At 45.6% G+C, this 22,234-nt stretch overlaps 1 protein-coding gene across 1 annotated transcript in view; it reads right to left on the bottom strand.

Moving 5' to 3' along the window:
- Positions 1-5,372, bottom strand: part of LOC106808050 — a 24,046-nt gene extending 18,674 nt beyond the window's left edge. The window contains exons 1-4 of the mRNA XM_014810606.1: positions 5,286-5,372; positions 4,794-4,958; positions 2,416-2,552; positions 1,618-1,775 (exon numbers count right to left, since the gene is read on the bottom strand). Coding sequence (XP_014666092.1) covers positions 1,618-1,775; positions 2,416-2,552; positions 4,794-4,864 — 366 coding nt within the window. The 5' untranslated portion in view covers positions 4,865-4,958; positions 5,286-5,372. The remainder of the gene's footprint in view (positions 1-1,617; positions 1,776-2,415; positions 2,553-4,793; positions 4,959-5,285) is intronic.
- Between the last annotated feature and the right edge of the window lie 16,862 nt (positions 5,373-22,234).

Below are 22,234 nucleotides of genomic sequence, written 5' to 3'. Positions count from 1 at the left end.
ACACACACACACACGCACGCACGCACGCACGCACACACACACACACACACACACACACATCTCGTCATCACCTGCCCGCTGCTGCCGTCTCATTACGGCTCCGTGAACAATAACGCGTGTTGTGCGCGCGCTGACTCACGCAGGGTCGTCTGCGATGTATTGGTGCGCATGCGCAGTGACGTTAGATCGCCTGACCTCGCGTGTCGCGTGTAGACGCTACGGCTTATGCGGCGACCGCCAAGCTTCCATACATATATACGTGCGCCCTTATTCAACAACGACCAAGAAACGCGGGTATCTCCCTCGGGGTCTTCTTCTAGTTTACTGGTGCAGCAGCAGCAGCAGCAGCAGCGGCGACAACACCAGCAGCAGCAGCAGCAGCAGCGGCGACAACACCAGCAGCAGCAGCAGCAGCGGCGACAACACCAGCAGCAGCAGCGCACGCGCGGGGTTTAAGTCGCTATTATTGTGGGCGGTGTTGTTTTTTATGCAGATCGATGTTTGAAACGGATTGCGGTGGCTTAACGCGCACGTTTAGCGGAGAATTAGTTCACTGGAGCATGCGGGTAGCCGAGTGGCGATATCAGGCGCACACATCTGTCGACTTCTGTGTAAAATTAAAGGGGAAGTGACAGCGGGTGAACATATAGAGACTGGAGTACCCGCACTTGCGTTTACGCATCAGTAGCATTGCGCGTGTACGCGCGCGTGCCCACGTATTCTACGCGCGCCTGTAGGTGGAGGAATGGTGGGTGGTTGTTTGTGCGTCCGTGCATGCGTGTGCGTGTGCGTATGTGTGCGTGCGCATATGTGTTCATGGGTGCACGCGTGTGCAGGTGCGTATATGTGCGTGAGTGCGCATGCGAGCGTACGTGCGTGCGTTCATGCATTCCAAAGCGCTCGGCCACAACCTTTGCCTTGCCCCGGCCTTGCCGCCGCGCATGCGCATACCTGTCTCGATGCCCGCGCATGCGCATACCTGTCTCGATGCCCTCGTACACGAAGCCGCATTCGTCGTTGCGGGCTCGCTCCGGCGACTCGCAGACGCCATCGTGCGGTCCGCTAGGTGTCCACACGGTCGCCGTCGGACAGCGGCGAGCTATCGGCCAGCCGTGGTCGCACAGGAAGTAGATCTGGCAGTCGCGCGGGTCGCTGGCGTAGGTGGCGTTGCCGATGTTAGGGTCGCAAGCGTCCTGCGCCGTGATGGGCACCAAGTCGAGGAGAGAACGTTTGTCTCTGCTAGCCGATGCTAGCCCTGTAAGGCAACAATACACACACAATACAATACACATACGATACAATACAATATACATACGATACAATATAATATACATACGATACAATACAATACAATACAATGCAATACATACAATAAACGCGGGGCGTGTGGTGGGAGCGTTGGGATCTCATAGGGCTGGGTAATGCATTAAGCTTGCTTACACTTGAACATGTGGGGTTATAGATGCATCATTGCTTGTATGTGCAACGCAGGGAGCTCGCACACGCACACACACACACACACACACACACACACACACACACACACACACACACACACACACACACACACACACACACGCGCGCGCGCGCGCGCACGGCCCGTTCGACAGCGCGTACCTGCAGGTAGGGCGTGCGCATTCCCTTCACGTCCCTCACGTTCACTTTAGCCAGGTTTCTCAGGATCGTTCTCTCATCTGCCATCTCTTCCGTCCAGTCCCGCAAGGTGGCGTTCGCCCACCAATCGGACGGCAGACGCTTGCTGATGGAGTGGGCGGCTGCAGAAGCAATGTTATGTGAGCGCAGGAATTCACGTAGTCACGATCTCATAGCGCAGTAGAAACAGCTGCTGACCGCGAAAAATTCTATGAACGACGAGAATTTGAAAGAATGAGGGAGGAAGAAATCCGTACCGTAACCCACACAATAATGTGGCACCGCTGTAGCAGGGTAATAACAGCTAGTACTCTAACGGAAAAGCTGCCGCGGTTGATGTATCTGTTGGCTGGCTGTACGTGTTTTTATTAGCGGCTAAACGTACCGGTGGAATTTTAGCGAACGGCCAACATAATAACGCCGAATATTGACGAAAGTCCAGAGAAGCGGAGAACAACGCTAGGTGGCGTGGGCGTGTGACGAGACGATGTAAGGCGGGATAGTGAAATGTGCGCATTTTTTTGTGCGCACTCTCACTCACTCACTCACACTCTCACTCACTCACTCACTCACTCGCTCGCTCGCTCGCTCGGTCGCTCACACGCTCACACGCTCGCTCACTCACTCACTCACTCACTCACTCATTCACCCCGCTCACGCGCTCACTCACTTATTCACTCACTCACTCGCTCACTCACTCACTCACTCACACACTCACTCACGCACTCACTCACTCACGCACTCACTCGCTCACTCACTCACCTATTTCATGTCCCTCGTGGTAGAGCGACTGAACGACGGCGTAGTCGGTGTAGTCGTGCGAGACGAAGAAGGTTCCTCGGATCGGACAGCCGTTAGGGTTGACCCTCGGCTCCCGCCTCCGCTGCGCATTCACCTTCCTGTAGTCAAGAGTAAGATAATAACCCAAGAGTTAGCCAAGAAAATACACATTTTCTCATCAAATTTTGCTACCAATAAAGAAGCAAGTGTATACGTTCCTCAGCTTATTATGACCACTAATCACTTACCTTCGTGATACTGATATTCGTTTACATGTATTTGCTAGCGTATTGCTGTAAATTGTAATCTTGCACGAGTTGAATTCGCAAAATCTTCCGGTAAACGTGTAACGTACGTGTCGATAACAATTGCTGTAGTGCAAACACACACAGAAATCATCATATCATCGCTCCTTAGTGATCACCACGTCACACTCATCAGATCGCTAGCGATAACGGTAGTTGAATTTACACTGGTATTGTTATCGGCTTTAATAATTGCTTAATAGTTGCGTTAGTGATTTTAATTATGTGAAGTAATAGATCTGCATCATCAGCTACATCAGCATCAGCGTCAACAACATCTGTGTTAATTGCATCAGCATCAACAACGTCAGAATCAGCGACAGCAACGTCAGCGTCAGCAACAGCAACAGCAGCATAATTAACAGCTTGACGTGATGCGGCCATGATGCCGAGGCGCGCCGAGGATTGACACTTTGTGTCTTCCAATCACAGCCTACGCCGCACCAGTTTATTTTATATTTATAAAAATGACCCATTGGACCACCAAATCGCCGATCTCAGAAACTAGGGCATTCTGCTATGTTAGAACGGTTTCCTACGATAGAGTTACCACGTTAAATATACGTTATCCACGCTGTTTAGCGCACTGCGCTACGTACTTCTGTTGCATTTTCGCATCTCTGTAATCATAATAAGCCCCGCCTTCTTCGTTGATGGACATGAATGGGACGTCACCGACGTGACCAGTTACTGTACCTACTGTCTTTCGCCAGCCTGTTTACGTTTAGTAAATAATGAAATGCCCGGCCGATGCATTTCGCATCGAAGTGCAAAATGTTTGGCATTTTCACTCGCTGTCGGAAATGAACGAGTGCGTCATTCATAATATATATGAACATTGAAGTTTTTCTTCAAATTAAATAATTCCGAAAATTCCTAACCGCGCTACTCGATTGTTTTAGCTCATAGCGATCTATAAATAAACTATTACTAGATATTTACTATTTATAGATCTCTATGTTTAGCCAATGAACGTAGCTGTGTGTGTGACGTCTTGCCCGCGCGCCTTATGCTTGGCTTAGCAAGCCTCGAAATGGATATCGGAGGCAGGCACCTCGCAACACGCGTGTTTGTTTACATATAGCTTTGTGACGTACGGTGTTCGGGAGTTCTGCGATGATAACCTCGTAATTTCTCAGCATTTCTTAAGGTGCATAGAACATTTTACCAATTTAGTGGTGTCAGTTAGTCACGGATATGTCACAGTAATTACTAACCGTATATGTTTCACATACGTTCACCTATTTTGCACACAGGCGGTCGATCATTGTGAAAAATGGTGTGAATATTTATTTTTATTGAGACGTTCCAAGTGCCTGTGCTTTCAACAGTCTTGTACGTCAATGCACGTGCGTCAAGAGCCACAAACTCAACACAATTTCATCTCTGTTATTGTTCATCTCTGAGGTGGTGCATGTAAGAGGGAGACATTTTCTTTGGGGTCCGAAAAACACAATTCCACTTGACAATTTTATGGGCCATTTCAATTGGAAGCTCTGCATAATGGACCCCACAAGCCCTTTGACGGGCTAGTCAAGAAATTCAAAGGTCTGTATATTGCTCTTATTTAGCCGCCGATAGTTCTTATTTAGAACAAAGTCTTCATTGTTATCTTCTAAAACTACAGACCATTCGCTGACCGTTGTGGAGACGTGCGCCGGGCCTCGAATTTGGCGCACGTCTCCACTGCGGACAGCGCTTCATACTTGAACATCCCCGCGGTCGCGTGCGCATATCCCGCGAACTGCGCGTCTCATCCGCGCGCAGCGCTCAGGATCAACAGCAAAGCTGTGCCACGCAATCTTGTATTATGTCTCTTTGGATTTCTCACTAACTAACAATGTTTTTTAGTAAACATCTTACATTCATACTACATTTTATCATCCTCGAAGTTCGTCGTTCGTGGTTGTTAAGGTTACCCAAACCACTCTATAAATAACTATAGAACAGCAATGCCCCCCCCCGCTTCCCTGATCGCAATTTACCAACTGCCCTCCCGCCTGAGAGGTTGCGCTGACGAAGGTCAAGAAAACTCAGTGCATGACTGCGACTTACTTGAATATCTGCTGGTAGAGATGGTTGTACTCGCTAAGCCGTATTCCGCCCTCGAACGAGATGATGACCATTTGCGGAGTCTCGCTAGGAAGGAGCCCGCCAGGGATGTCCGTACCCGAGCAGCGGCAGTTTGGCAGACGCAGCGGTTAGGATCACACATCTCAGCTGCGAATGCAACGTGGACATAACAAATATATATATAATATATAAAATATATATTATAGATATGTTTATTATTTATATATTATATATATATATATATATATATATATGTTATAATATTGACATCTTATTCAATTTTTACATGTATATAATTTCCTATATATAAGCATACAGAGAGGTCGACATCTTGCATTCCGGGGTTGGGGTTACGCTAGCGTAACATAGCGTTAGATGAATTAGGACTGAAAAGCACACACACACAACACACAGACACACAACACACACACACACACACACACACACACACACACACACACACCGGCTACTCACCGCAATCTCTCTCGTCCGACCCATCGCGCATTGAGCAAAACCATCGCACGCAGCGCCCCCTGGTAGACAAGTGCCATCGTCGCAGAGCAGTGTGAGGCAGTTATCTGAAATGACAAAGTGATGCACTATAGGATCGTCGTATCGTCTATATATAGGAGCTAGGTGCATGAATTTGCGAGTCTGATGCGGTGCTTGCTAGCAGCAACGCTCCAACTCTTCCTCCTACATTTCAGCTGGATTTTCAATTAGCAGGCCAGTACTGCGGGGAAAATTACGCCTGCGGTCAACTGCCTCCCCCACAGAATGAGAAAGGGAGAAAGAGAGAGACAGGAGGGAAGCGCGTGCAAGGGAGAAAGATATATTCATATATATATATATATATATATATATATATATATATTCATAATATATAAGCAGGAGTTAAAATGACAAACAATGACAAATATGTGAATATGACAAATATGACAAATATGAAAATAATGACAAACAACTTTTAATACAATTTGTCATTATTAACTCCTGATATAATATATATATATATATATATTATATATATATATATATATATTATATATATATATTCATATATATATATGATATATATATATTCATATATATATATACATATATTGATAGAGTAGGAGAGAGAAATAGATGGATAAATATATAGATAGAGTGAGAGAGAGAAAGAGCGAGAGACATGCAGAGAGAGATATAGAGAGGGGGAGAGACGGCTGTGACCTGAAGACCATAAACAGTGAAAAGCCCCGCAGCACGTTACTTTCATCGCAATCGCTAATATAGACACGTACGCATGCACGCCTATCTGCCTAGCTGCTACAATGGAGCCGCTTCCTGTTCTAGTAAAACCTGATCTTCGCCCTCTCACTACGCTGCGGGCGCTGTGTCATCACGCCGCCCAGTCGTAACAAATCTTATAAGTTATATAAGCCATAATATAACCCATATATATATCCCGCGTGCGTTACTGCTGCACCACACGCGCGCGCGCACACACACACACACACACCACGCACACGCACACGCACACGCACACGCGCACGCGCATCGCACACGCACACGCGCGACGCGCACACGCACACGGCGCACGCGACACGCAAGCGCGATCACACACACACACACACACACACACACACACACACACACACACACACACCCGCGCGCGCCGCACGCACGCGCGCCGCGCGGCGCGCGTATTCCTCGCAGCAGACGAACCTACGCTCCGAGGCTCGAGCGCATGCGCTGTGTGGAGGCGTGACGTGGCGCGCTGTAATCGCACACACAGCAGGTCGCGTGGGATCATGACCCACGCTTACGACTAACGCGTGAGCCGTCGACGAAACTGTTGCTTTTATGTGAAGATAAGCGTTTAACCCAGTTAGACGACGTCTCCTTTCACCCGGTTTCCTTTTTTCGCGTGATGCGCGAACTGGCGCACGGAGTGCAATTATGGGATAACCCGCCAGCAGCAGAAAACGAAACACAAAGATATAGTGCCAGTTGTGTTGTATCGATTTCTATGTGTTGCCCCCGTGATCCCATATAGAGAACGTTGGGTTGTGCTATTCTACACGGTGACCCGATAGTGAACGTTATATACGCCTTACTATTGTTGCCTGCATGATACCGTATAATGAAGGTTATGCTATCTGGGATTCTGTGTTGTCCTCGTGGTCTTGGTTAGTGAAGGCTGTACTACATGTCTTTCAGTGTTGCTCCCCGCGTTGACGCTGTTATATTGCCTTTCTGTATATTATCCCATTGAGACTATATAGTGAACTTTGTCTTGCTGCCATTCGATATGTGGCCACCGTGATACTATGAAGTGCGCGTTGTGATATGCCTTTTTTATTTCACCCGCGACCATTACGAAACAATTGTATGTCGCACTGTTTCGCCGATGTAGTTTCGCATGTGTTCGTAACTCGCGTCAGCCACGATATGTTCTACGCTTGCGTGCAGCACATGAACTTAGTTTAATATTATGCTTAGATACATTAGTGATATTAACGGGTCACTTGATCTATTATGGCGAAAGGCGCTGCGACACGCCGCGCGACAGTGCATTATAGCATTGTGTGTGTTCGCGTAATGACGTGGTTAGAGCGGAATTTATTGCGTGTTTGAACAACTTTATTGCGTTTAATTTAATCTTTCATTTCTCGTTAACCATCCAGCCATAACCACCGCGTATTCGTTTACGCTCTGACTCCATCGTCTCCAAACCGGTTACTCTGTGCTGCCTCCCCAAGCCCCAGAAAACTTTCGCAAAAGCTCGTGGGTGTAACTGCCAACAGTGTATGTGTCGTGACGTAACATCACTACATACCGTTACGATTGTGACGTCGTGGCGGCAGTCTCATATCGCCGTTGGCGCCTGTGAAACTTTCGCAACAGCCTCGAAGTGTATACGCATCGCATTTTGTTTTTAATCTTACGTCATTGTGGCCTTCGCTTGACGTCTTGCCGCGTGTTTGTTTATGCGTGCGTAAAGAACCGGTGACCTGGTGACCTGGTGACTGATGTGTAACTGTGCGCTCCGCTGCCGCGGTCACATGCAATAAGCATCTATAGACGCAGAGAGCGATAAAGCAGCGCCACGACAACGCGATGTTAATTGGATCTCTCTCTCACTGGCGCGACATCTCAGCTGCCTTCTTAGACCACGATATATATATATGTGGGACATAAAGAAAGATTGAATAAACTGGTGCATGTTTATTTTGTTATAACTTACTTGGAAGTCCGTATGATTAAATAAACATCAGTTTATAGAATCTTTCTTCATGTTCTAAATCTTTGTACTGATGACATAGCAGTTTTTATACGCCATTTCCTTTATTCTACTTCTACTCTCGCCCCCCCTCTCCTTCTCTCGCTCTGTGTATATATATATATATATATCAACTGTAGTCTAAATTATGGTAACCCAGTTTTACAAGTATTTAGGGTGGAATGATTATGACTCCTTTTGGCCGGAATTCACTTTCAGGCGTGAAATGATGATGATACAATCAGTAGGTGCTTTGGACGTCGGCTGTTTATTTTTTTTCCAGCGGCACCCTACCTTCTTCTCATCCTCCTCTAACTCGGCACCACGGCGATAACCAATGGTGCATGGAGAAAGGAGCAGAAGCACGGTTAACTAAGGACGTGGCGTTGGGTCAGCGCAGTCAAGATTCTGACGAGAATCTAGTTCACTGACACCAACCCTTGCCGACCCACACATCAACACACTCACACACACACCGCCACACACACGCACGCCACGGCACACACGCCGCACCGCATAAACCCCCCCACACCCAAACACACACACATCAACACACCGAACAACACGCACACGCACACACGCACGCATCGCATACACACAACAAACACACACACACCACACACACACACAACAGAACACACACACACACCACACACACAGCACACACATCAGCACACCAGCACGCACCACCACGCTACACACACACACGCACACACACAGCACACGCCACACGCACACCGCGCACATCGCGCGCACACACACACACACACGCACGCACGCACGCACGCACGCACGCACGCATCACCACACACACCACAGCACGCACGCACACACACACCACACACACACACATCTCGTCATCACCTGCCCGCTGCTGCCGTCTCATTACGGCTCCGTGGAACAATAACGCGTGTTGTGCGCGCGCTGACTCACGCAGGGTCGGCCTGCGATGTATTGGTCAGCGCCATGCGCAGTGACGTTAGATCGCCTGACCTCGCCGTTGTCGCCGTGTAGACGCTACGGCTTATGCGGCGACCGCCAAGCTTCCATACATATATACGTGCGCCCTTATTCAACAACGACCAGAAACGCGGGTATCTCCCTCGGGGTCTTCTTCTAGTTTACTGCGCTGCAGCCAGCAGCAGCAGCAGCAGCGGCCGACAACACCAGCAGCAGCAGCCAGCAGCGCGAACACCACGCAGCGCGCACGGGTTTAAGTCGCTATCTATTGTGGGCGGTGTTGTTTTTTATGCCAGATCGCATGTTTGAAACGGATTGCGGTGGCTTAAACGCGCCACGTTTAGCGGAGAATTAGTTCACTGGAGCATGCGGGTAGCCGAGTGGCGATATCAGGCGCCACACATCTGTCGACTTCTGTGTAAAATTAAAGGGGAAGTGACAGCGGCGCGTGAACATATTAGAGACTGGAGTACCCGCCACTTGCGTTTACGCATCAGTAGCATTGCGCGTGTACGCGCGCGTACGCCCACGTATTCTACGCGCGCCTGTAGGTGGAGGAATGGCTGTGGGTGGTTGTTTGTGTCGTGCATGCGTTGTGCCGTGTGCGTTATGTGCTGCGTGCGCATATGTGTTCATGGCTGTGCACGCGTGTGCAGCGTGCGTATATGTGCGTGCAGTGCGCATGCGAGCGTACGTGCGTGCGTTCATGCATTCCAAAGCGCTCGGCCACAACCTTTGCCTTGCCCGCCCTTGCCGCCGCGCATGCGCATACCTGTCTCGATGCCCGCGCATGCGCATACCGTGTCTCGATGCCCTCGTACACGAACGCCGCATTCGTCGTTGCGGGGCTCGCTCGGCGACTCGCAGACGCCATCGTGCGGTCCGCTAGGTGTCCACACGGTCGCCGTCGGACAGCGGCGAGCTATCGGGCCAGCCGTGGTCGCGCACAGGAAGTAGATCTGGCAGTCGCGCGGGTCGCTGGCGTAGGTGGCGTTGCCGATGTTAGGGTCGCAAGCGTCCTGCGCCGTGATGGGCACCAAGTCGAGGAGAGAACGTTTTCTCTGCGTAGCCATGCTAGCCCTGTAAGGCAACAATAACACACACATACAATAACACAACGATACAATACAATATAACATACGATACAATATTAGACGTATAGCATACGCATCAGAATACGATACGAATACACATGCGCAACTACATACAAGTAAACCGGGGGCGTGGGTTGGGTGAGGAGCCGTTGGGGAGTCTCATAGGGGCCTGTGAGGGGCCGTAACTGCCATGTCAAGCTCTGCTTACACGTTGACGACATGTGGCGGTTTATAGATGCCATCATTGCTTGTATGTGCAACGCAGGGAGCTCGCACACACACACATACAGACGCACACACACACACACACACACACACACGCACGCACACACGCACACACGCACACACACACACGCGCGCGCGCGCGCACGGCCCGTTTAGCCCCTCGTGTCTGTGATATCGCGGTAACGCGGTCAGCCGTTAGACGGCACCACGGTCAACGAAGCGACCAGCCGACAATGGGCTCTAGCCGACAAGCGGATTAATTAGCGCTTGTGTAAATACGCGTAGTCTAAAGAACGAACCAGACGAGTGCCGCCAATCGGGCCAGCTCACCGCTCTCTCTCTCCTTCTCCTCACCTCACCGCTCTTTCTCCTTCTCCCCATCCCCCCACCGAGCGCGTGCGAACTCCAGCCCGTCCGTCCGTAACCCTGCACGGTGTCTACGGCTGAGGATTAGTGTCGTAATGAGTAGCTGACCCCGCCTTACGCGCGGGTCACGACCCTCGTCTTACGGTGACACGTAAGGAACACGCGCCAGGTGCCGGCATTTAGTGGTAAACTCCGAGCGCATTATTGTCGTCTGCTATTCTTGCTCCCCGCGTTCTACGACGTCTGATGCAGTTGACTATTCTCTGCTCTAACCGTTTGTCGTTAGCGGTGATAGATAAAAGATGCGAATAGAGGTGATTGGTTCCCATATAATTCTTTCCCATTTTCTATCGTTACCGACATTCTATAGATCATGCTGACCTTTCTCCTACCTTCTATCGTTACCAGCATTCTATAGATCATGTTGACCTTTCTCCTACCTTCTATCGTTTTCAGCATTCTATAGATCATGTTGACCTTTTTCCTACCTTCCATCGTTATCAGCATTCTATAGATCATGTTGACCTTTCTCCTATCTTCTATCGTTACCAGCATTCTATAGACTATATACAGACCCTTCTCCTCTATATTCTACCGCTGCCAGTATCCCGCTGAATCATGCTAATAATCCGGTTACGTAATTCCCGCAATCTCGTCGACTCTACTGACCCCGTATCGTCTGCTGTGTCTAGCATCCTCTAACATTGCGTTTCACCTCTATACGTGTTAAACATTTCACCCCTATACCACGGACGCAACTGACCTTTCTTCTACATTACGTAATCCGCACCCTTCGCTGGGCGCAAGCTGAATCACCCTCTATTACACCGAGCTGCCGCTGCCCCGCCCTCTCACTTCTGTCGGGTCATCGGTAGATAATCAGCCAAATTCGATAACAGAGGCCCACGCTTCGTTAGACGTGAACTTCAATCCGCATCTCGCTCTCGGTTCATCGATGTGGTAGCGACCGACCCCGCCTGAGTGCTATCGCGATGTCGATCTTCGCCAACCCTAACCCGCCCCCTACACCCGAGCGCTGCATGCACGAGAATGTCGCAGATCTTGTGACAGATCTTGTGACAGATCTTGTGACAGATCTTGTGACAGATCTTGTGGCGGATCTTGTGACAGATCTTGTGGCAGATCTAGGCATATGGCCCACAGCAGTCGCGCTCGATTGCTCGTATTCGCGACCGATTTCCAAACCGATCGCCCCGGGAGATTCCGCCTCCGTAATTTCCCCGGTAAAATTATCTGCTCTCATGACGCGTGTAGAGAAGAAAACGCGGCAAAATTCGCCGGTAACATGACCCCCAACCCCCACCCACCCACCTCACCACCACTACTAACCCCGATGTGCGCTCCCCCACCCGCCCTACACTGTGATGAGAAGAACTTCGTCTGCTGAAAAATATAGTCGCTGTCTTCTAGTCGGTAATTTATTGCCACAGCAAGCGCGGCTTGCGCCTGTGAGCAGCATGAGAGAGTGATTTACTGCGCCGTCAGCGCTCGCCAAACGGTAAATAATTGAGCCACGAGTAGCGGTATTTCTTATAGGGTCGTACTACTGACTAATTGGCCGACGCGCTTGCTTCCGACCTGGGGCCCGCCACTGTGATTAGTTGATTGATTAATTGATTAGTTAATTAATTAATGGAGCTAGCGAGTGAGAGGACGATATATTAAGGGTGAGAATTTGTTTTATAACAGGTTAGCGAGAGTGACAGAGAGAGAGAGAGAGAACGAGAGAGCGAGAGCAATAGAGGAGGGGCACAGAGAAGAGAGGAGCAGAGAGCGAGAGAGAGAGGACACCAGAGAGAGAGTAGAGAGAGACGAGATCGGAGGAATAGAGAGAGAGAGAGAGAGAGAGTAGAGTGATAGGAGAGGAGAGCGAGATAGGCATAGAGATAGAGCGAGGATCGAGAGAGAAAAGAGAGCAGAGAGGCAGAGAGCTTGCGCGCGAGCAGAGAGCTTAGATGAGAGAGAGAGAGAGTTAAGGGCGCGAGGAGCAGGCAGAACGAGAGAGAGAGAGGGAGGAGGAAGGGACATGAGAGAGGGCGAGAAGAGGGGAGGAGGGGGGGGGAGAGAGAGAGAGAGGAGCGGAGTAAGAAAGTCGAGCGAGAGAGAGCGAGAGAGAGGCGAGAGTAGGAAAGCGTCGAGCGAGATGAAGGAGGAGAGAGAGCGAGCGTTGTAAGAGCAGGGATACAGAGGAGAGAGAGACGGAGAGGAGGAGAGAGAGAGAGCAGTATGAGGAGAAGAGAGCGTGAGAGAGAGAGAGAGAGAGAGAGAGAGAGAGAGAGAGAGAGAGAGAGAGATAGACAGAGATAAGCAAATTATGTTTTTTTGACTGAGACGTTACAAGACCATGAAAGCAGTCCGGCCGGTAGCGAAGCACGTTAAAGCAGACTCCTATGGTAGCTCCTATGTTAGCTTCTATGTTAGCTCCTATGTTAATTCCTATGTTAGCTCTTATGTTAGCTCCTATGTTAGCTCCTACGTTAGCTCCTATGTTAACTCCTATGTTAATTCCTATGTTAGCTCTTATGTTAGCTCCTATGTTAGCTCCTATGTTAGCTCCTATGTTAACTCCTATGTTAATTCCTATGTTAGCTCCTATGTTAGCTCCTATGTTAACTCCTATGTTAATTCCTATGTTAGCTTCTATGTTAGCTCTTATGTTAGCTCCTATGTTAGCTTCTATGTTAACTCCTATGGTAGCTCCTATGTTAACTCCTATGTTAGCTCATAGGTTAGCTTCTATGGTAGCTCCTATGTTAGCTCCTATCGTAGCTCCTATGTTAGCTCCTATGTTAGCTCCTATGTGTTAGCTCCTATGTTAGCTTCTATGTTAACTCCTATGTTAGCTCCTATGGTAGCTCCTATGTTAGCTCCTATATTAGCTCCTGTGTTAGCTCCTATGCTAGCTCCCTGCGCTGTGCAGTTACCACAACACGCGTTCGTAAAGCGCATCGTAAACAGCGTTCGTCTATAGTTATAGTATAGTATAGTTATACAGAGCAATCCAATCGCGAGAAGTACGTAAAGTCATGCTTACCGCCAGCCGTACACAGAGCCGTCAGAATCAGTAGAAACTTCATGATGTACGTCTATCTTCCGAAAACTACCGTAGAATAGGCAAGAAGCACACTATCTTGGTACATATAATTATATGTATATGTGTGTGTGTGCGTGCGTGCTGACTCCGTCAACGCTTGTTACTGGTAATTCTCTGGCGACGGTATGTAGCTTGTTCGCATATATATACGGGCACGGCAGTCCGAGTACCCTACATTTGCCCGTGAATTTAGACAACGGTGACCCGCCCGGTGCTACCCTACTGCAGCGGCGCACCGTCGCCGCCGGTGCCGTCTGCGCGCGCGATGTTCGGTCACGCAGGGTAGGCACGTGAATGGTAGCGTGTATGCTGCTAACCTACATGGACGCGTCGATTCATTCAGCGTGCTTTTCATTCGTCATTAACGAAAGGACGTGTCGAGAAGAGAGAAGGGGGGAGGAGAAGAAAGTTGCATTGTAGCGCCACATCCTCCATAGTGTCTCGTGCGCGGTTAGAAAGTCATTACGCAGCAATAAAAACGCGACCCGTAGGTATTACAGAGCTGCAACTATTACTCAAACATATAGATGAAACGCCCGAATTCATGCGCGCGTTCTCTAATTGCTTCACGATAGTTCTATCTGAGCAGAACGTGTCAACACGCGTACAAAGAGTCGCATTTCGCGTTACGCGTAAGTCGCCACTATAGGTCACAGGTCAGCGACGACAGCGCCATTTTATGAATGCTGTCGCGAGCTCCTCTTGAGTTATACGTGATCAGGGGGGTTGTCAATCGACCTCCGTGGATGGTCGAGGGAATCTGTGAGCGTTGGAGCAAAAGTGTAGGAAGAAGGTGTAGTAGAGGGAGCGGCTGAGTGGCTAGAATGAAAGAGAAAGGTGCCAGCGAAACACTTACGGATTCAATCGATCGGTCGGGCATGTGGGTCAGGTATCACACCTCCCCTTCCACTGACCTCTCCCCTGAGCCATCCCCCTGTCTCCCTGCCCGAGGCAGTACCTTCTGTCTGATTACCATAGTGGGGGTGGGTGCAACCTGCCCGCCTCTCCGCATGCACACACACACTCTCTCTCTCTCTCCGCCATTCTCTCTCTAATTTCTCTCTGATTTCCGCGAGCTTTCCGTGCACACATATATGTGCCATACCCTATATATATATATATATATATATATTCAGAATAGTTTCACGTTAGCCTAAAGTTTAGGTAATATATTACAGGTGAGATTTAAGTACCTCTCGAGTGTCGTGTTGTGACAGTAGGTTGACACAGGCATGCGATGATTAAGGGACAAAGCGAAAGTAGGTGTCGTTATAATTTATGATGGTCGGGCACTCTTGCCACACGTTCTCATTTATCAAACGTCGCCGCTTCACGACTGCCATGTAGATAGAGCTGTTCCTCATATTGTAACCGTATCTTACTTTATGTCTTTATTGTTCTTATGTCTTAATGACTTTATGACTTTATTGTAACCGTATATGCAGCCTGCAGCGATATTACGGCCTAACGGTAAACGTGTGGTGTAATTCGTACATATTGCATGCAGTATGTAATGTCGAATGCTGTCTAACCTGTAAACCATGAAACAATGAAATTTCTTGGTGTATGTGTCAGCAAACTGGATTAGAGAAGTCGGTGTAGGCAATCACACTCACGCGGTTTTCCGACACATATATAACTGTCTGCGTTGCATCCGCGTACAAGCACGTGATCCGCAACGTAGCAATGACGTGATCATTATTGAGGTTACGTCGTTCCACATGATTGTTACGTAATGAATGACTGCGTATAGCACCACGGCGTTCCGAATCCCAACGCTGCTCGTTTCGCCAGCGGATGCGATCATTTCCGGTGACGAGTGTCCCGGATTAAAACTTTTCCGGATCGCAAATCGAATTTTTTTGTTTACTGGAAGTTTTCGGAATTCCTTGTTATCACTACGTACACGGCTTCTTTCATTCTTCGTTAATGCACATGCACGATGAACCTTAATTGCAGAACAGTGGCCGCAACCTACATATTTCTATTACATTAGCCAGAATGCCTATAGCTGCATGCCAGACACGTGATCAATCTTTAATGATATCAATAATTCAATATCAATATAATAATATCAATTCACGTAATTTTATGATATCAATAAACAATTAATCACTAATAACAGCGCAGTCAATAAAGGCTGACTTGAAGACTGTACAGTCAATTCGCCCTTTCTCGCTGCGTTTTATTATTTTTTTAAATCAGTGGAGACGCAACCTTCAGACAATGAAATTCTTGGCACGGCTTGAAATATCAAGCGTGGCAGTGACTAATCGAACCAGTGTGAAACCGCACCACACGCAGTTGCTAACATATGGTAAACAAAGTTCTATAGTAAACCGTTGGCACTATAATTCCGCGGTTGAAAACCGCGTGGATTGATACCGGTTTATGTTTTACGTGTTTGCAGTTGATTATGCGAGCAAAGGAACATTACGACGATTGTTTTGTATTCGTTAATTCACGATAGACTTTTAAATGGAAATATTACTCGATCATTTGGGTTCTTTTTATCCGCCTAAACGTCTAGCTGTTCAAACGTTTTCATCAAAGTCGCAAATGTTTTATAGGATTTTATAGGCAAAAGTAGTCTAATTCGATTCCAACGTCGCAGGCGACAGTTATGAAATAGCATATGGGACACAATAGTATCTATAATATCACTAACAAAACGGCTGTATTTATGAGCCACGTTATCACGCTCTGCTGCAGACGGCGCAACGAAATGGCCAAAATAACAATAACAATAACAACAACAACAACAACAACAACAGCGGCAGCAATTACATACGGCTTACTGCATACCGCCGCCAGCCAGCATGACAAGGCTATGACCGAACCCTCTCTCACACGACAGGTCACGAACTCTGCAAACACGAGTCGTATGACACTACCTAGAATACGCTTAAAATTAGCATTTATTCGTGTGTGCGTGTTCGCGTACGCGTGGTGCAAGCGCCTGCGTTTGTAGCGACAACACACGTCGCTGGAAGTTGTTGTCATTTTAGGCCACGATGTTAGCGAAGCACGCGCATTGAGGCAACGTAAACTTCACGGTTTACTTTCCTTCGTCCGCCGGAGCCGTGATTTGTGGTCTGCCTCCAGTCATCGGCGAGGATGTAGAGTGACACGCACCCTCGCCTGTCCTCCGCACACTCCCTCCCTCTCACTCTCTCACAGCGAGCTCAATTGTACTCGATGTTGAACTCACCCCGAGGCTTTGGCGGTTGGGTATAAGGACCTCCGCCTGCTGACCTGTTGTTCTGCAGAACGAATTGCGATTTTCGCGCGAATTTCGTGTGAATTTATCGATAACCTCGTTTGATTGCCGCTAATTAACGCGTTTGTCTCATTTCGAGTTTTGTATATACGAGATTCGATTTGTTATTGCCGCTGACGTTGTTGTAGTTTCTGTTTGTTCTGTTTCTTTCTCTCTCGCGCTCACTCTATCTCTCTATCTCTCTTTATCTCTGTCTGTCTCTCTCTCTCTGTCTGCCTCTCTATGCATCTCTCTTTTTTCTTTCTCTCTCTCTCTCTGTCTATCTGTCTCTCTCTCGCTTTCTTTCTCTCTCTCTCGCTTTCTTTCTCTCTCTCTCTCTCTCTCTTTCTCTCGCTCTCTCTCTGTCTCTCGGTCTCTCTCTCTCTCTCTTTCTTTCTCTCTCTTTCTATCTCTCTCTGTCTCTCTTTCTTTTTCTCTCCCGCTCTCTCTCTCTATATCTATCTATCTATCTATCTATCTTATGGATCTATCTATCTATTATCTATCTTATCTATCTATCTTCTATCTTCAAGTCTATCGATCTATCTATCTAGTCTAGGCTATCTATGCTTCTATCCGTCTATCTTATCTATCTATCTGAATCTATCGTATCTATTCTATCGTATCTTCTATCTATCTTCATCTATGCTATCTATCTATCTATCTACTCATTTATCGATCTTCTATACTTATCTATTTTTCTATCTATCTATCTATCTAGTCTATCTAGTCTATTTATCTATCTTATCTCATCTAATCTATCTATCTATCTACTATCTAACATTATCTATCTATACCGTCTATCTATCTATCTATCTATCTATCTATTCTATCTATCTTCTATCTATCTATTTACTATCTTCTATCTATCTATTCTATCTATCTATCTATCTATCTATCTATCTTCTATCTATCTAGCTATCTTATTTATTTCTATCTATCTATCTATCTATCTATTATTACTATCATATCTATCTATCCATATCTATCTAGTCTATCATCTATCTATCTTATCTTGTATCTATCTATCTATCTATCTATCTATTATCTTTTATCTATCTATCCTACATCTATCCTATTGATCCTATCTATCTATCTATCTATCGTATCTTTTTCTATCTATCTATCTATCTGGCTATTATTTCTATCTATCTAGTCTTATCTATCCGTGTATCTATCTATCCTATCTATTATCTATGCTATCGTATCTTATCTATCTATTATCTAGCTTATCTATCATATGCTATCTAGTCTATCTATCTATCTATCTTCTATCTATCTATCTATTTATCTTTGTCTATCTATCTATCTCTATCCTTCTATCTAAGATTATCTTAGTCTATCGTATTATCTATCTTTCTTACTCTATCTATCTATCTATTCTACTCTATTATTTTTATCATCTATCTATCCATATCTATCATATTCTATCTAGTCTATCTATTCCATTATCTCTCTATCGTATCTAATCTATCTATCTTCTATCGTATCGTTCTTTTTATCTATCTATCTATTATCTATGGTATCTATCTTCTATTATCGTATTATCTTATCTATCTATCTATCCTATTATCCATCCATCCATCGCATCTATCTATCTATCTATCTTTATTACTCTATTATCTATTTATTATCTCTTCTATTCTATCGTATCTAGTCTATCTATCTAGCTATCTAATCGCTATCTATCTATCTATCTATCGTTTCTTCTATGCTACTCTATCTTTCTATCTATCCTATCTAGCTATCTATCTATCTACTTTATCTTATCTATCTATCTATCTATCTATCTACTCTATTCTATTCTCTCTGTTCTCTCTCTCTCTCGTCTCCCTCTCTCTCTATTTCGCTCTCTCTCCTCTCTCTGTCCTGTTCTCTCTCTCTCTCGTTTCTCTCTCGCGCTCTCTCTATCTCTCTATCTCTCTTTATCTTCTGTCTTGTCTTCTCTCTCTCGTGTCTGCCTCCGCCTCGTATGCACTCTCGTCGCTTTTTTCTTGTCGTCTCTCTCTCTCTGAGTTATCTGCTTTCTCTCTCTCCGCTCTTCTTTCGTCTCTCTCTCCTTTCTTTTCTGCTCTTCTCTCTCTCTCTCTTCTCTCGCTCTTCCCTCATCTCTCTATGTTCGCTCTCTTTCTCTCTCTGTCTCTCCTTCTTCTTGTCTCTCTCTCTCTCTCTCGTCTCGCTCTCTCGTTGCTCTCTCTTCTCTCTCTTTCTTCTTTCCCGCTTCTCGGCTCTCTATCTCTCTATCTATCGTATCTATCTATCTAATCTATCTACTATCTATCTATCTATCTATCTATCTATCTATCTATCATATCTAATCTATTATCTATCGCTAGTCTAATCCTATCCTATCTATCTATTTTTCTATCTTATCTATCTTTAGTCTATCATCTATCTATCTATCTATACCTTCTTCTATCTTAATCTGATCTATACTATCTATCTATCTTCTATCTATCTATCTGATTCTTCTATCTATCTTATCTTCTATCTGATCTATATGCTATCTTATCTATCTTAGTTCCGCTTTAATCTATCTTCAATCGTATCTTTCTATCTATCTATCTAGCTATTATCTATCTATTTATGTACGTCTATCTATCTATTCTATCGTTATCTCTCGTCTCGTCTCTCTCTCTCTCTCTCGTCCGCCTCTCTCTCTATTTCGCTCTCTTTCTCTCTTCTCTGTCTCTCTCTCTCTCTTGTCTCGTCTCGCGCTGCTCTCTTATCTCTATCTATCTTTCTGCTGTCTGTCTCTCTCTCTCTCTGTCTGCCCTCTCTACTGATCTCGCTCTTTTTTCTCTTTCTCTCTCTCTCTCTGTCTATCTGTTCTCTCTGCGCTTTCTTTCTCACTCTATCTCTCGGTCTCTCTCTCTCTCTCTCTTTTCTACTCTCTCGGCTCGTGTACTTTCTTTTTTTTCTCCCCTTCTCTCTCTATTATCTATCTATCTATCTAGTTATATCCTATCTACTCTATCTATTCTATCTGATCTACTCTATCTATTAATCTATCTTTATTATCTTATCTATCTATCTATCTATCTATCTATCTATCTATCTATTCCTTATCTATCTATTCCTATCTATCTATCTATCTAATCTATCTATTCTATCTAGCTCTATCTATTCGTGCTATCTTATCTATGTCCTATCTACTTATTAGCTCTATTATCTATCTATCTATACTATCTATTATCTATCTGTCTACTATTATGCTACGATCTATCATCATATCTAGCTATCTTACTGCTCTCCTATCTATTATCTTCTATCTATTCATATCTATCCTATTACTCCTAATCTTATCTATTTATTCTATTATCTATCTATCTATTCTATCTCTATTCGATTGATCATAGCTTATCTATCTACTCTATCTTTCCTATCTAGCTATCTAGCTATCTATCTTTTATCTACTTTACTCTACTCCATCTTCTATCTACTCTAGTCTATCTATCCTCTATCCTCTCTATCCTATTCTATCGTATCCCTATCTCTCTAGTCCGTTCATTTATCTATCTCATCTATCTATCTATCTATCTATCTATCTATCAATCTAGATCTAGATCTATCTATCTATCTAGTCTCATCTATCTATCGTATTCTATCTATCCTATTCTAGTTCCATCTATCCTATTATGTCTATTCGTATCTTATCTATCTATACTGATCTAGTCTATCTATCTTCTATCTATTTCTATATTCTACTCTATCTTCTAATCGGTTTTCATATCTATCTTTATCTTTCATACCATCTTCTTCATCTAGCTATCTTATCTAATGCTATTTTATCTTATCTATCTATCTGGATCTATCTAGCTCTCTCTCTCTCGTGGGGCTCTCTCCTCTCTCTCCCGCCCTTCTCTCTCTATTTCGCTCTCTCTGCTCTCTGGCTCTCTCTCCTCTCTCTTTCTCTCTCTCTCTCTCTCGCTCCTCTCTCTTCTCCTCTCTCTAATCTCTCTTCTTTCTCTTGTCCCCAACTCTTTCTCTCTATCTATCTATTTATCTTCCTATGTATGCTACTCTACTCATATCTATCTATCTTACTAGCTCTATCTTCTATCTATCTATCGTATCTGATATATCTATCTATCTAATCCTTATCTATCTATCTATTTATCTATTACTCTATTATCTATTCTATCTACTTCTATCTTATTTTTCCCTATCTATCTATTGTTTCCAGTATCTATTATCTATCTATCTATTCTATCTATCTATCTCTACTCATTATCTAATCTATCTATCTATCTATCGTATCTATCTATCCTCTATCACTCTATCCATATTCTCTATCTCATCTATCGTATCGTATTATATCTACTCTATCTATTATTCGTATCTCTCTATCCTATCTATCTATCTATCATATCTATCTATCTTTATCTATCTATCCGATTATCTCGATCCTATCTATCTATTAGTCTATCTATCTATCTATCTATCCTACTCTATCTACTCTCTCTATCAGTCTATCTATCTATCTATTATTAATCTATCTAGTCTATTCTATCTAATCTAACTCATCGTGAGCTAATTATTATCTATCTAGCTATCTATCTATCTATCTATCTATCTCTCTCTCTCTCTCTCTCTCTCTCTCTCTCTCTCTCTCTCTCTCTCTCGTCCTCTGTCTGTGTTTCTCACTCTCTCAGACACGATGACGAAATCATTGGTCATTAAATGGCTAATATGACGGTTGTAGCGTACACCGCGTACGTAGCATTACCGGGTCCCGCCTTTGCGCCAACAACACAAGTGGGTCACTGGTGTCCGAATTTAGCCGCTATATTACTCTCTACTGCAACGCTGCGGCGGCCAGCTCCCTCTAACGAAAGACATTTAGAAGAACGAAAGACCAAAGAAACAAAAACAAAAAAAGACAAAACGAAATACGAAAACGAAAGAAACAAAGACAAAACGAAAGACATTCCGAAAGTGTTCTATTTCCAGACACTTGGCCCGCATATTTGGAGAGTGGACGCAGGTCCCTGGTCGTGCGTTTGACAGTAGTCTACGATAAATAGCTCGGCCACCGCTCGTCACGACGACACGCGGTATTAGTGTCGTGACGATTACAGGGCGTGCGGATCTGCGCGTGCGTGCATAGAGCGCGTACATGTACACGCCCGCAAC

Source organism: Priapulus caudatus, unplaced genomic scaffold (genome assembly GCF_000485595.1).
Source record: "Priapulus caudatus unplaced genomic scaffold, Priapulus_caudatus-5.0.1 Scaffold250, whole genome shotgun sequence".
Taxonomy (NCBI): Eukaryota; Metazoa; Priapulida; class Priapulimorpha; order Priapulimorphida; family Priapulidae; genus Priapulus; species Priapulus caudatus.
Note: the sequence above shows the minus strand (reverse complement) of the source record. Positions and strands in the feature narration are given on the sequence as shown.